The sequence below is a fragment of the Trypanosoma conorhini genome (assembly GCF_003719485.1).
Source record: "Trypanosoma conorhini strain 025E chromosome Unknown Tco_14.4_contig_00262, whole genome shotgun sequence".
Lineage (NCBI taxonomy): Eukaryota > Euglenozoa > Kinetoplastea > Trypanosomatida > Trypanosomatidae > Trypanosoma > Trypanosoma conorhini.
This window is the reverse complement of record NW_021704342.1, coordinates 14,092-24,599: the sequence shown is the minus strand read 5'-3', so window position 1 is coordinate 24,599 and position 10,508 is coordinate 14,092. Positions and strand designations below refer to the sequence as shown.

At 60.6% G+C, this 10,508-nt stretch overlaps 6 protein-coding genes across 6 annotated transcripts, besides 9 other annotated features; 1 reads left to right on the top strand and 5 right to left on the bottom strand.

Moving 5' to 3' along the window:
• Nucleotides 1–251: 251 nt before the first annotated feature.
• Nucleotides 252–283: a microsatellite.
• Nucleotides 284–409: 126 nt separating this feature from the next.
• Nucleotides 410–444: a microsatellite.
• Nucleotides 445–504: 60 nt separating this feature from the next.
• Nucleotides 505–532: a microsatellite.
• A 37-nt stretch (nucleotides 533–569) lies between these two features.
• Nucleotides 570–598: a microsatellite.
• Nucleotides 599–642: 44 nt separating this feature from the next.
• Nucleotides 643–671: a microsatellite.
• A 189-nt stretch (nucleotides 672–860) lies between these two features.
• Tco025E_04865 (uncharacterized protein) lies at nucleotides 861–1,232 on the top strand (the record flags this gene model as incomplete). Its single annotated transcript, XM_029371770.1, has 1 exon — nucleotides 861–1,232. One exon carries the CDS (start codon nucleotides 861–863, stop codon nucleotides 1,230–1,232), a length of 372 nt encoding a protein of 123 aa, XP_029228225.1.
• An 859-nt stretch (nucleotides 1,233–2,091) lies between these two features.
• Nucleotides 2,092–2,120: a microsatellite.
• A 48-nt stretch (nucleotides 2,121–2,168) lies between these two features.
• On the bottom strand, nucleotides 2,169–2,867 carry Tco025E_04864 (uncharacterized protein; the record flags this gene model as incomplete). Its single annotated transcript, XM_029371769.1, has 1 exon — nucleotides 2,169–2,867. The coding sequence occupies one exon, from the start codon at nucleotides 2,865–2,867 to the stop codon at nucleotides 2,169–2,171; it is 699 nt and encodes a 232-aa protein (XP_029228224.1).
• Nucleotides 2,868–2,912: 45 nt separating this feature from the next.
• Nucleotides 2,913–2,943: a microsatellite.
• A 265-nt stretch (nucleotides 2,944–3,208) lies between these two features.
• Nucleotides 3,209–3,242: a microsatellite.
• Nucleotides 3,243–3,253: 11 nt separating this feature from the next.
• On the bottom strand, nucleotides 3,254–4,438 carry Tco025E_04863 (uncharacterized protein; the record flags this gene model as incomplete). Its single annotated transcript, XM_029371768.1, has 1 exon — nucleotides 3,254–4,438. One exon carries the CDS (start codon nucleotides 4,436–4,438, stop codon nucleotides 3,254–3,256), a length of 1,185 nt encoding a protein of 394 aa, XP_029228223.1.
• Nucleotides 4,439–4,463: 25 nt separating this feature from the next.
• Nucleotides 4,464–4,500: a microsatellite.
• Nucleotides 4,501–5,225: 725 nt separating this feature from the next.
• Nucleotides 5,226–6,269, bottom strand: Tco025E_04862 (uncharacterized protein; the record flags this gene model as incomplete). The annotated part of the gene is made up of 1 exon (XM_029371767.1): nucleotides 5,226–6,269. One exon carries the CDS (start codon nucleotides 6,267–6,269, stop codon nucleotides 5,226–5,228), a length of 1,044 nt encoding a protein of 347 aa, XP_029228222.1.
• A 477-nt stretch (nucleotides 6,270–6,746) lies between these two features.
• Tco025E_04861 (putative RNA helicase) lies at nucleotides 6,747–8,615 on the bottom strand (the record flags this gene model as incomplete). The annotated part of the gene is made up of 1 exon (XM_029371766.1): nucleotides 6,747–8,615. The coding sequence occupies one exon, from the start codon at nucleotides 8,613–8,615 to the stop codon at nucleotides 6,747–6,749; it is 1,869 nt and encodes a 622-aa protein (XP_029228221.1).
• Nucleotides 8,616–8,828: 213 nt separating this feature from the next.
• On the bottom strand, nucleotides 8,829–10,355 carry Tco025E_04860 (putative DNA polymerase eta; the record flags this gene model as incomplete). The annotated part of the gene is made up of 1 exon (XM_029371765.1): nucleotides 8,829–10,355. One exon carries the CDS (start codon nucleotides 10,353–10,355, stop codon nucleotides 8,829–8,831), a length of 1,527 nt encoding a protein of 508 aa, XP_029228220.1.
• Between the last annotated feature and the right edge of the window lie 153 nt (nucleotides 10,356–10,508).

The window sequence follows — 10,508 nt, the reverse complement described above, 5'->3', positions numbered from 1 at the left end:
ATCGCGGCCAGCGCAAAACACCCAACGCGGGCAACGCGGCCTCCCCTCCCCCTCCTCCCCACGCCACTGGCAGAACGCGGCGCAGGCCAGCAGAGCGCGGGCCCTTCACACGCAAAGGGCGCAAAGCGTCCGCCTCGTCGACCATCCCGCTCCTTTGGGTGGCCTCACTGCGGCGCAGGTGCACCCACGCCATGGCCACGGTGCGGCAAAGGGAACAGCGACGGAGCGCAATGGCCACAACGTGGGGAGGCCACACACAAGCACACGCGCCGCACCCGCACACACCCCGCCTCTTCTCTCCCGCCGCACCGGGCACAGAAAGCGGCAGCCGCACGCCCCGCGCCACCGCAGCGGAGAAGTAAAAAAAAAGAGTCCTCGTCGCCGTCGACTACCGGTGCCTCTAGCGGGAAGGAGGAAGAGGAGGAAGAGGAGGAAGGAGGGGGAAATGGGGGCGTGTCGGCGGCACAGCGAGCGGCGGTGGGGGCAAACAGGGCACGGAGACACGCAGCGGCAGCGGCAGCGGCAGCGGCAGGGCGCACAAACTCGACGTGAGCCGCGGTGATTTACCCCAAAGAAACAAAAAAAACAAACAAACAAAATTAAAGCAAGTAAAAAGAGGTGTAACCCCAGCAGGACTCAGGGAAACAAAAAAAAAAGAAGATAAAACAAAATTACTTCGGCAGGGGTTTCTTTATGCGTGTCCAGAAGCACAAGAGGACCGTGAGCGTGTATATCTACCGCCTGCACGAAGAAAATAAAAAAAACTGCTCAAGCTCGCACACACACGCACCCACACACGCGCGGTGCCGCCGACCACGCGGTCGCGCCGTCTCGCCAAGACCCTCGTGATCGTGCGGAGGATGGCGGGCCACGCAAATTTGCGGCCCATGCTCGCGCAACGTCCACGAGTTCCCGCGATCTCGTGCGGCGCCGGAAACTCGCGTCTGCACTCTCCCGGCAAGGCCGCTTGGAAAAGGGACGCCTTCACCGCAAACAACGCCGCGGTTCAGCCGGACGCCTTGCCGCGGTGCTGGAAAGTTCGACCCAACGGGAACTCCCCGCCCCGCAGCTCGCCTGGTCCTTCTTGGCTTTTGCCCGTGCAATGCACCGCCGCCTCTGCCCGTACGGTTCATCGCCCTCCTGAACAAGGAAAAAACAACAGCATAAAAGCACACACAACACACCGCAGCCGAAAAGTTGGCGAGGCAAGGCATCCAGCCGGTGTTCCATGACACCGCCCCCGCGAGCCAAGCATCTGCTCCGGCCCAATTCCGAACGCCAGGGGGCTTCTTCTGGAGTTACTGAGGGCCGCAAAATCCCACTCTGGACCCTCGCACTGCTCTCTCCTCTCCACGCAGAATAAATCGCTATTGTCTCCGTCTTACTCGGCGATCGTCGTTTTGATTCGGCGGGCGTGGCGAGGAGGCCAAACTGCGGGGCTGTGTTCTGCCGCTAGGTCTTGCAAGCTCGCCAAGGTGCCGCTCAAACGTTGTGCCCGAGAGCAGCTCATTGGCGGGGCAGCACCCGGAATTGAGCGTGGGCGCCCCGCAGTTCTCCGACAACCCTCCTTCGCCAATCAAGGCCAGGCGCATTGCTGTGCGTGACTTCGCCCTGCTTCATTTTTTTCCCGAGCGCCGGCCGTTCATTACAAAAGGCCGACGGTGCGCCGTCAACTGCCCGGCGGAACTCTCGGCCCATCGGCATGTCCAAAGACGCCAGGGAATCGGCACAGGAAGACGCAAAAAAAAAAAAATCACTTCGTCGGCCTAGTCCAAGGCTCAAAGACGAGCCGCATCGTAACTCACTTGCGGAACGACGTCAAAGGCGTGCAGCGCCGGAACAGCAATGCCGCACGGAAGCCGTGGCTGCCCCATCGCTGCTCACTTGTTCCGCATCGGAACTTGACAGAGACGCCGTGTGGTCGACGCCGCTGGGGAGCAATAGACCCGCGTGCGTAACGTCTACGTGGCTTCAGAGCCCTATGCCTTGCGCCAAACTATACATAATGATGCAGGTAGAAAGGCAACGATGACGCTGAGCAAACCATGTAGGGTCTGCGCAACCCTCTTGCAAGCCCGCAAAGAGGAAAGCAAACAAAACAACACAGAGCAAGACAAAACTATCCGCAGGCGACACAGACGGGCTACTGCGCCTTCTTCTACGCACACCTACCTCTGGGCGTAGCACTTCCTTTGCCGCAAGGTCAAACTGCCCCACTCCTTCGGTGCGAGCGCCAGCCAATCCGCCTCTTCAAGTGGACCTACCGACGCCTCCAGCTGTCGCCGCCCTTCGCGGAGAAAGCAGCGATAGGCGCGGGATTCCCAGTCGGCCTCGTCGTGTTCCTCCGCCTCGTTGCTGGGCAAATTTGAGGCTGTCTGGGGACTGTGGTTCGTAGCGTGTCCTGCGACAAGATCGCGCCGAACACTTTCTGCGTGTGCCTCGTACCACTCCTTTTTAGAGGGCGGGAGAACCTCCCACGCCCCGAGGAGGTCGGCGATAAGGGCTATCGGCGAGGCGTCCGACAGCGAGGCCGTGGAGGCGTGGAGGCGCGCCATGGCAAAGACGGAAAACCCGGTCACCTGCCTCGTGGGGATACCGAAGGCGTTGAATGCAGCACGCGGTGGAAGCTTCATCTCCATGCTTCCCAGCAGATCCGTATTCACCAGATATTTCAACTGCTCATTGGTGGAGCGGAGGACACTCTTCCGGAGCTTTTTCCGACAGCTGTCTTCCATAATCATAAAGCGCCGCACTTTGGCCTCCTGCGCGGCAATCCGCTTCGCCCACAACCGCTGTGCCCCACTCATCGCCCGCAAGAACACTTGGAGCTCATTTACCGCCTGCCGACCCCCCGTCAAGCTGTGCATCAGGGGTTGAAGAAACCCTTTTTAGACCACATACACACACATATCGAGAGAGTAAAGAGAGAGAGAGAGAAAGAGAAAACACCAGCAAGAAGAAACAGCAATAATCCAAGAAAGTAATCGCAGAAGGAAGTCAATTAAAGATGCATATGCGCATATCACAGTGCAAATGTGTGTAGAAATAAAACAGCGTGACTCGTGTGAAGGCTTCCAGTTCCACTACCTCCAAGAAAAGATGAAATATCTGTTGATAAACCTCCTTCCTCCTTGCTTGTTTGCCCCCTTCTTTTTCAAGGAACGGCACCGTGCAGGTGCACATGAGCCGAGGCACGCGACCAAAGAGCCACACACACACACACACACACACACACACACACAGACAGCAACAATCAAGCGCCGCGTTCGCGTTTTTGCGCCACGTTGTACACGCTGGAGGATTCCCTTTCTTGGCCTGTCTCCTGCGGCACCCATAGCCGCAGTGCCGCCATGTCCTTCTCGCCAATCCACTGCTGCTCACTCGGAAACCAGGCCCGTGTTCCGGCCGGCGCCCCGGCCGGAGCGCGGAACACCCTGCGACTGTTGCTCTCCTTCTTCGGGTAGTGGTACTCGTTCTTTGCTCGCCGGTGCCATTCGCCAAAGCCGGCCCGCTGCGCCACCGAGAGGCGCTGAAAAATGTCAGACTGCAAGGGTGACGTGTAGCGTGTGACGCTGAAAGTGTGATTGCCGTGACCGCCCGCCGCCACGTTTGCCGCCGTCGCGGGGAAGCTCTGCTCCTTCGCAAGCTTGTCGAGGAGGTTGCCAAGCGCGGCTTTGGCGTCGACCCCCCCGCCCGCCGCGGCGGGGGCCTGGTGCTCGCTCTTCACGAGGCTGCTGGTGTACAGCGCGGACTCCCGGCTAAGCTCGGCGTGGAGGCCCTGAAAGAAGAGCAGGGCGGACTTTGACGGGGCGCGAAGCAAGCGTTCCTTCCGCGCCACCTCCAGGTACATACCGGCGCGGTGAGGCGGAAGCCGCTCAATCATCTTTATGCAGCTCTGCAGGATCGCACAGAAGCCGGAGACCTCGGCCCGGGAGAATTCCTCCCTCGGCGCCGCACTGCCCGCGTGCGACGGGGGCTGACCATTCGTGTTAGCGTTATCCTCCGCGTCGTGGTGCGCCGCCGCGGCATCCGTCTCCGTCGTCTCTTTTCCGCTGATGCACCGCAGCAGTCTTTCCCCGCAGGGCGAGGGAAGCAGCTTTTTCCCGACCCAGCGCCTCACCGCCCGAGACACCTTCTCCTGCAGCGCCTTGTCTGCGGCGGCGTAGTTGACAAAGAGGGAGGGGGCAATTCGCCAGAACTCCGCCAGCACCGCCACAACACACGCCTCCTCTTGCCCGGTCATCATCGCGTCGAGGAGGCAAATCACAGGAAAGGAGCTGGAGACCTGACCAGGGGTTAGCCGGTTGCCAATCGCCACGGCAACTCGCACAGGCTGCACGCCCTCGCCGCACGCGTGCTGCAGCGCCGTCACGGCCGCCACAATTTGCTCCTTTGACTGCCTCTGCAGGGCATCTAGTTTTCCCTGAAACGCGTCCATCAGACAGGGGCGGAGAGGCCTGCGGAAGAGAGAGAGATAGGAAAAAAGAAAAAGAAAAAAAGTTTGCAAGGGGTTCATTGGCAACACCGTCTCTCTCTCTCTCTCCGCCCCCTCCCCTGTTCCTGGCAGAGTGACGTTTCCCGCCTCAACCGGTCGATGGGGAATACCGTAACCGACCTCTGTGACAGCCCTCCGTGTGTTTGGGATCCTCTTAGTCCTTTTCCTTCCCCACTCTCGCCTTTCGGCCGTGCACACACGCGGCTCCGAGCGGAGACTGCGGCAGTCGTTGCGAGCATCCGCCACGCGCCGCCGCACACTGGAGGCAATGCTGGCCCGACAACACCCCCATGCGTTGTCGCCTTTTTTCTTTAGTTTCCTCTGCATTCCGGAACGCCGCTTTGCAGTGGCCTCGCCGTCGCTCCCTTCCGTTCCTCGCTGCCTGCCTGCCGCCAACGACACCCTCACATTATTTCTCGCGCGTGAGACGACGCCCCTCCTGACGGCTGCTGCACGGCGGGGGGAAAGGCGAGAACGGCGAACGCCCCCCAAATGCACACACCCGCGGCGAGGAGGAGGCGCAGGCTGACGACGACGACGGAAGCCAAGCAAGAAGCAAACCGTCATAGATTCACAGGCACCGCCGCAAGCGACATGTCTCGGCTTCGCCTCCAGCGGGGCAATAAGTGAAGGACATCTCAACTGTTTTTTCCTTTCTTTTTCTTTTCTGCTCGTTCTTCTGTCCATTCGTTCAATCCGTCGCGTTCCCGTTTCACTCCGCCCACCTGCGTCACGTCTCTACCCGCTGCTTCGTGCCCGCTTCCTCGTCGTTCGTCGGGGTGCAGATCGTGACCGGCGTCTCCCCCTGCCCCAGCAAGTCGCTGAGCGCCGCCGCGTAGCGCGCCTTCGCCTCAGCACCGCAGAGGACGTACACCTTCACCGCGCTGCTCGCTCCCATAGCGGCGATCGCCGCCCCGATGACGTGCTCCGGCTCCAGGAAGCTTTGCACGATGACATCGTCCGCAGACCACGCGGGGCCGTCGGGTCGACGAAACACCTTGACAACGCAGAGGGAGTCGAGGATCCCCTTCGCGGCCAAAATTGCCTCCACCCGCGTCACCTCCACGCTCGTGGCGTCTACCAATACGGTGGAGGGCGAGCGGTCCGGGGAGATGCGGACAAACGCCTCGACATCCACGTCAAAGTGTCGCCGCACCGCCTCGCTTTCAAAGAGACGCAGCCACTTCCCCTTCGCAGGGCTCATGGAGGCGGGGAGGAGCGGGACAATGAGACTAGCGTCGGTGTACACGGGAAGTTTGCCGCGACCCAGCAGCTGCAGCACCCTGGCGACGCACTCCGCCTCGGGCGGCAACGGCCCCCCCACGACACGGTAGATGGGAGTCCCGCACGCCGCCGAGCGAGAGACCTGAAGAATGTGCGGGAAGCGACGCTGGACCCACGTGGAGACGGGTTCGCCAAGGGAAACAGCCGGCGAGAAACGTGGCTCCTGTTCTACGATTCGCTCGACGAGCTCCTGCTCTGTGGCCCCCTCGCACGGTATGTCGGCCGCGACTCTCCGCAGCGTCTCCTCCCAGTTGCGGGGGTACAACGCCGACCCGCTGACAAAGTGCGTGGCATTTACCTCCGGCAGCGCCCCCTGCCAGGAGGAGACGGGCTGCGGCGCCCCGGCCCCGGTCGCCGCGGCTTGCATGCGCTCGTTGAGTTCGGCCTCGACCTCCGCCAAAGGAATGCCCGAGGCGGGGGCGTGTCGAACGACTTCTTGCAGAACAGCGGCCAGCCGCGCCGCACACCTCGCCAGGATGCACCGCCGCATCACTATTCCTCCCACACACAATCCCTACCTCCGCAAGCACGCCAAGCGGAGGAAAAACAACAAGACCCGGAACAGCACCAACCAAGGAAGGCAATGAATATCTTAAACCCCTGCAGGCTACATCCGCCTCGCGATACCTTATGCGCTCTCCTCCTTTCCCTCCTCACCCCTCCAATAGAACCACTCCCTCTGCGGCCTCTTTTTATCGGTTTCTCTTGTTGGCTTTCATTTTTTCTTAAACGTGTCTCGCCCACCACATTACCGGCGATGTGTATGTTTTGTCGCAGGGGCATACAAATAAAAACAATATATAAGGAAAATAGTAAAAAAAAAGAAAAGAAATTGGAAGCAACGCACCCCTTCTCTCTCCCTCTCTTTACGTCTTTTTTTTCATTCTGAGTTCTTCTTTGCTCAGTGCGTGTTTTCCTTTTCCTTTTTCATTGCTTTTTCTTCCTACTTGTTCACACGTAATTTCATTTACACCTCTTGGCTTGCGGTGACCTCCTTCAGTGCAAACTTCCACAGTTTCTGCTTTACCTCGTGCGACGCGTCTGCGGGGTACGCAAAGGTTACTGTCTCGCGCTTAGCGTCCTCAACGACGCTGCTAGCGTTGGCAAAGAGATCCCCCATATTTTTCCTCAACACCTCCAGCGCCGAGGGCACCTGGGCGGTGGGCCTGGTGTACCTGAACGGGTTCCTCACCGTTAGCGCAAACGTGACGGTTGCCGGTGTTGTTCCGGCCACAGCTGCTGCCGCGCGGGGCTTCGCTTTCCCTTCGGCCGATGTGGCGGCCTCCGCGTTTTGCGCCGCCGCACCACGCGGCAGGTACACCTTGAAGACGGCGTGTGCATTTTTTCGGACAGCCTCCAGCGTGTCCTTCTCTCTTTCATCCTGCAGCAGGAGACACCGGCCACTGTGGGAGGCGCGCGCCGTCCTGCCGGCGCGGTGCACAAACGTCTCGACGGCCATGTTGTGCACCGGCAGGGAAAGCATGAGCACAACGTCGACTTCCACAAAGTCCAGGCCGCGGGCGGCAAGATCGGTGCAGAGGATAACACTGGCGGCGCCGCCGTTAAAGTCTTCCAGTGCGGCAATCCTGTCAAGCTCGTCCTTGGACGGGCTTAGCGAGCGAAAGGACAAGTCCAGTGGCTTGGCCGCGAGCTCAGCCTCCAGCCGCTCAATCTGGCGCCTGGTGCCGAACACCACCGTGCGACCAAACCGCTCCGCGGCGAGCAGGCGCGCCGCCGTTTCCACGCGAGACTTGTAAGGGCAATGCATCGTAAAGCATTCCAGCTTTTCTGGCAGCTTCGCTGTGCCGACGGTCACAAGTTGGTAGTAGTACTTCTTCACGCCGAGGAAGCCGGCCTTCAGCACCCAGTTTGGGATCGTCGCGCCACAGAGGACGTAGTGATGGGAGCGAAAGTCAGTCATCAGGCCTTCGGTCAAGGAGCCGTTAGCCTTGCGAATGAACTTGAGGAGGTTCCGCATGCGGCGCCCAGCGTTGGAGAAGCGGGGGCCAAGCGTCAGGTCCACCTCGTCTATCACAATCGCGCGGACGTCAGAGGCGTCCACCGCGCCCGCCACTAGGGCCTCCGCAGCGTCGTTGCCCTCATTCTCTTCCTCCTCATTCACTTCTTCTTCTCGCTCCTCCTCCTCCTCCTCCTCTTCCTCCATGTCGTCGCTTGCATCCTCATTTTCGTCCCTTTCCGCGTGTCCCCCATGCTGGCGTCCTCGCTTCACCCCCTGCTTAACGTCATCAGACTTCCGGCCTCGGATGGCCGCGTCCAGGGCGGGCACGGTGCCAATCACGACGTCGCACCGCTGCGTGGTGAGGTCCTCGAACCCCGCGACGCAAATGTGCAGCTTGGGGTAAAGCCGCTTGAGCACTCCCTTAGTCTGCACGGCTAGCTCGTTGCTGAAGACGAAGATGAGCAGAAACGGACCGGTTGCGGCCGCAGCGGCGTGCGTCTCCAATATCGTGTGTCGCTCAATGATTGGCAGCGCGTACGCCAGTGTTTTGCCACTGCCTGTGCGGCTATGAAGAATAACGTCGCGCCGATGAAAGATGCCGCGGTAGCACTGCGCCTGACACGGCAAGAGGCTGGAAAATCCCATCTTCTTCACCAAGGCCTTCGCCGTGGCGGCGGTCATCAGTGGCGCCTTCCTCCTTTCCTTATTTGCGTCGGCGTCTGAAGAGTGGTGGTCGTCACGGCTGAGTGGGCACTCTTTCTGCAGGGCCTCGAAAGCGAGGTCTACGGCGTCATTGGCGTGGAGGACAACGGTTCCCGTCTTCTTTACCTTGCCGCGGCGGGCGCCGGACGTGGCCTCCCAGTTGTATAGATTCATGCGACTCGTAGGGGGAAAGCGCTTTAAAGTTAATGTGTGTGCGTTTAGGTGTGGGGAAGGAGAAGAAATAGGCGGTACACATTATGGACATAGAATGCGCGTATATAGGCAGAGAGAAGAGGCAAAGGAGCGAGTAGCGTGCGCACCCACGCGGGGCATGAGGAGTGGGATGGGTGCCCGCAAGCCACACGGCGCCTGTGGAAAAGCGCGGCCTCAGTCAATGATAATCACCTCCTGGCAGCAGCCCTCCGTCCCCACGAAAACCGCTGAGGAGGAGGAAGAGGAGGAAGAGGCAGAAGAAAGCGTTATCACAGTCGCCTCGTCACAATCGCTTCGCCGACGCTTCTCAGTACCTGTGCGGGACAAAAACTTTGTCAGCATCGTCTGCCGCCCACGCCCCTTTCCTTCCCCCGCGGAGCTCCGCTTGAAGGAGCCAATGGTGAGCGTCACAGCGTTCATGGCGGTGCCAGGGTGGCTGAGCAGCGTCGCCGCCACAACTTCCATTGCGGCGGTAATCAGCGTCTCCGTCGTCACCGGCTCCGGCAGGGCCAGCGTTTTGCTCGCCACTCCGCCGAGCTGGCTGAGGCCGCGGTTCCCGAGCTTCACGTTGAACGTGTGGCCCGCGACGGTGTTCGTCGCACAGAATTCCTTGTACCTCGTGCAGAGCTCGCTTGCAAGCACGGTCACCCACTTTCGCAACCCCGCCGCGGTGGACGTGGGGGGCGTGAAGGACTTCGACGCCATCAGCGTCTTTGCAACCGACTGTGCTCGTATTGCCTCCTTGCCGTGGCAGCGCAGCCGCTGGAAGGCGTACGCGCCCTCGTCCTCGCCGAGTTCAGTCTGTAGGGTTTGCAATGGAATCAGCCATGCGTCGCGGCACAACTCTGCGCCGCCACAGGCACGGCAAACGGCTTCTCCAAACTTTCCACCAAAACCACGAATGCCGCTGCAAGGGGTGTCCCACATCGCAGAGGCAACGCGGTCTGGAAGAAGCAAGGTTTGCTGGTTTGGCTTGTGCCGTGACGAGATGCTTTTGGCGAGGATTTTGTTGTGTGCGATGCCGGCGGAGGACTCGTAGTGAAGCTCTTGATATATTCGCTGCCGCATGTTCCACACGACGCGCGACGCCGCGCCAAGCAGCAGTTGATGCTCCACGGTGGCCGGTGGGTGCAGAGCGGCGTCAAACACGTCGTGGAGTTCCTTTCCCCTCGCACGCAGCCATGCGTCCACCGCCGCCTGCCGGTCGGGGAGGACGTTCGTCGCGGGGTGCAGGACGTCCTCCAACGCGGAGGGGGTGGCGGTGGAAAAGGGAAGCGTGGATGAGGCCAGCTCCCGCCGGGCCGCCGCCGTCACGTCCAGGTAGGCCTCATCCACGCTTCCCTTTTCCACCGCCACCCCCTCAAAGCTGCGCAGGATGTCGAAGATCCTGCGGCTGGCCTCCCTGTAGGGCTCCAAGGCGACTTTGTGTGTCCCGCGTTGCGGATTCTCGTGGTACCTGTACTCCGTGTCCCCCAGCGCGTAGGTGGCGACGTGGGAGACCTTGACCTGGGGGCACTTCTCCCGAGCCTCTTCCACGGTATCGAAGCGCGCGATGCCGCAGTTTCGCGCCGGGTAATTGACAGCAATTAAGTTTCCCCACTGCGAAAGAATGTAGGGCTCCGTGCGGCAGTCAATGCCAAGCCGCACCGCCTCCACCTGGGCGTAGAAGCAGTCCATGTCTAAGTGAACGATGCATCGCATGGGCAGCCAGGCTGAAGGCGTCAACGGTCCTCTGCACCACTCTCACCCGCGCAACATACACACACATTTATGTGGGTGCATGAATGCAGATGACATGCACATGCGCATCATGTCCATCCCAGGGCGGAGGGGGGGGGGGAAACAAAGCAAAGT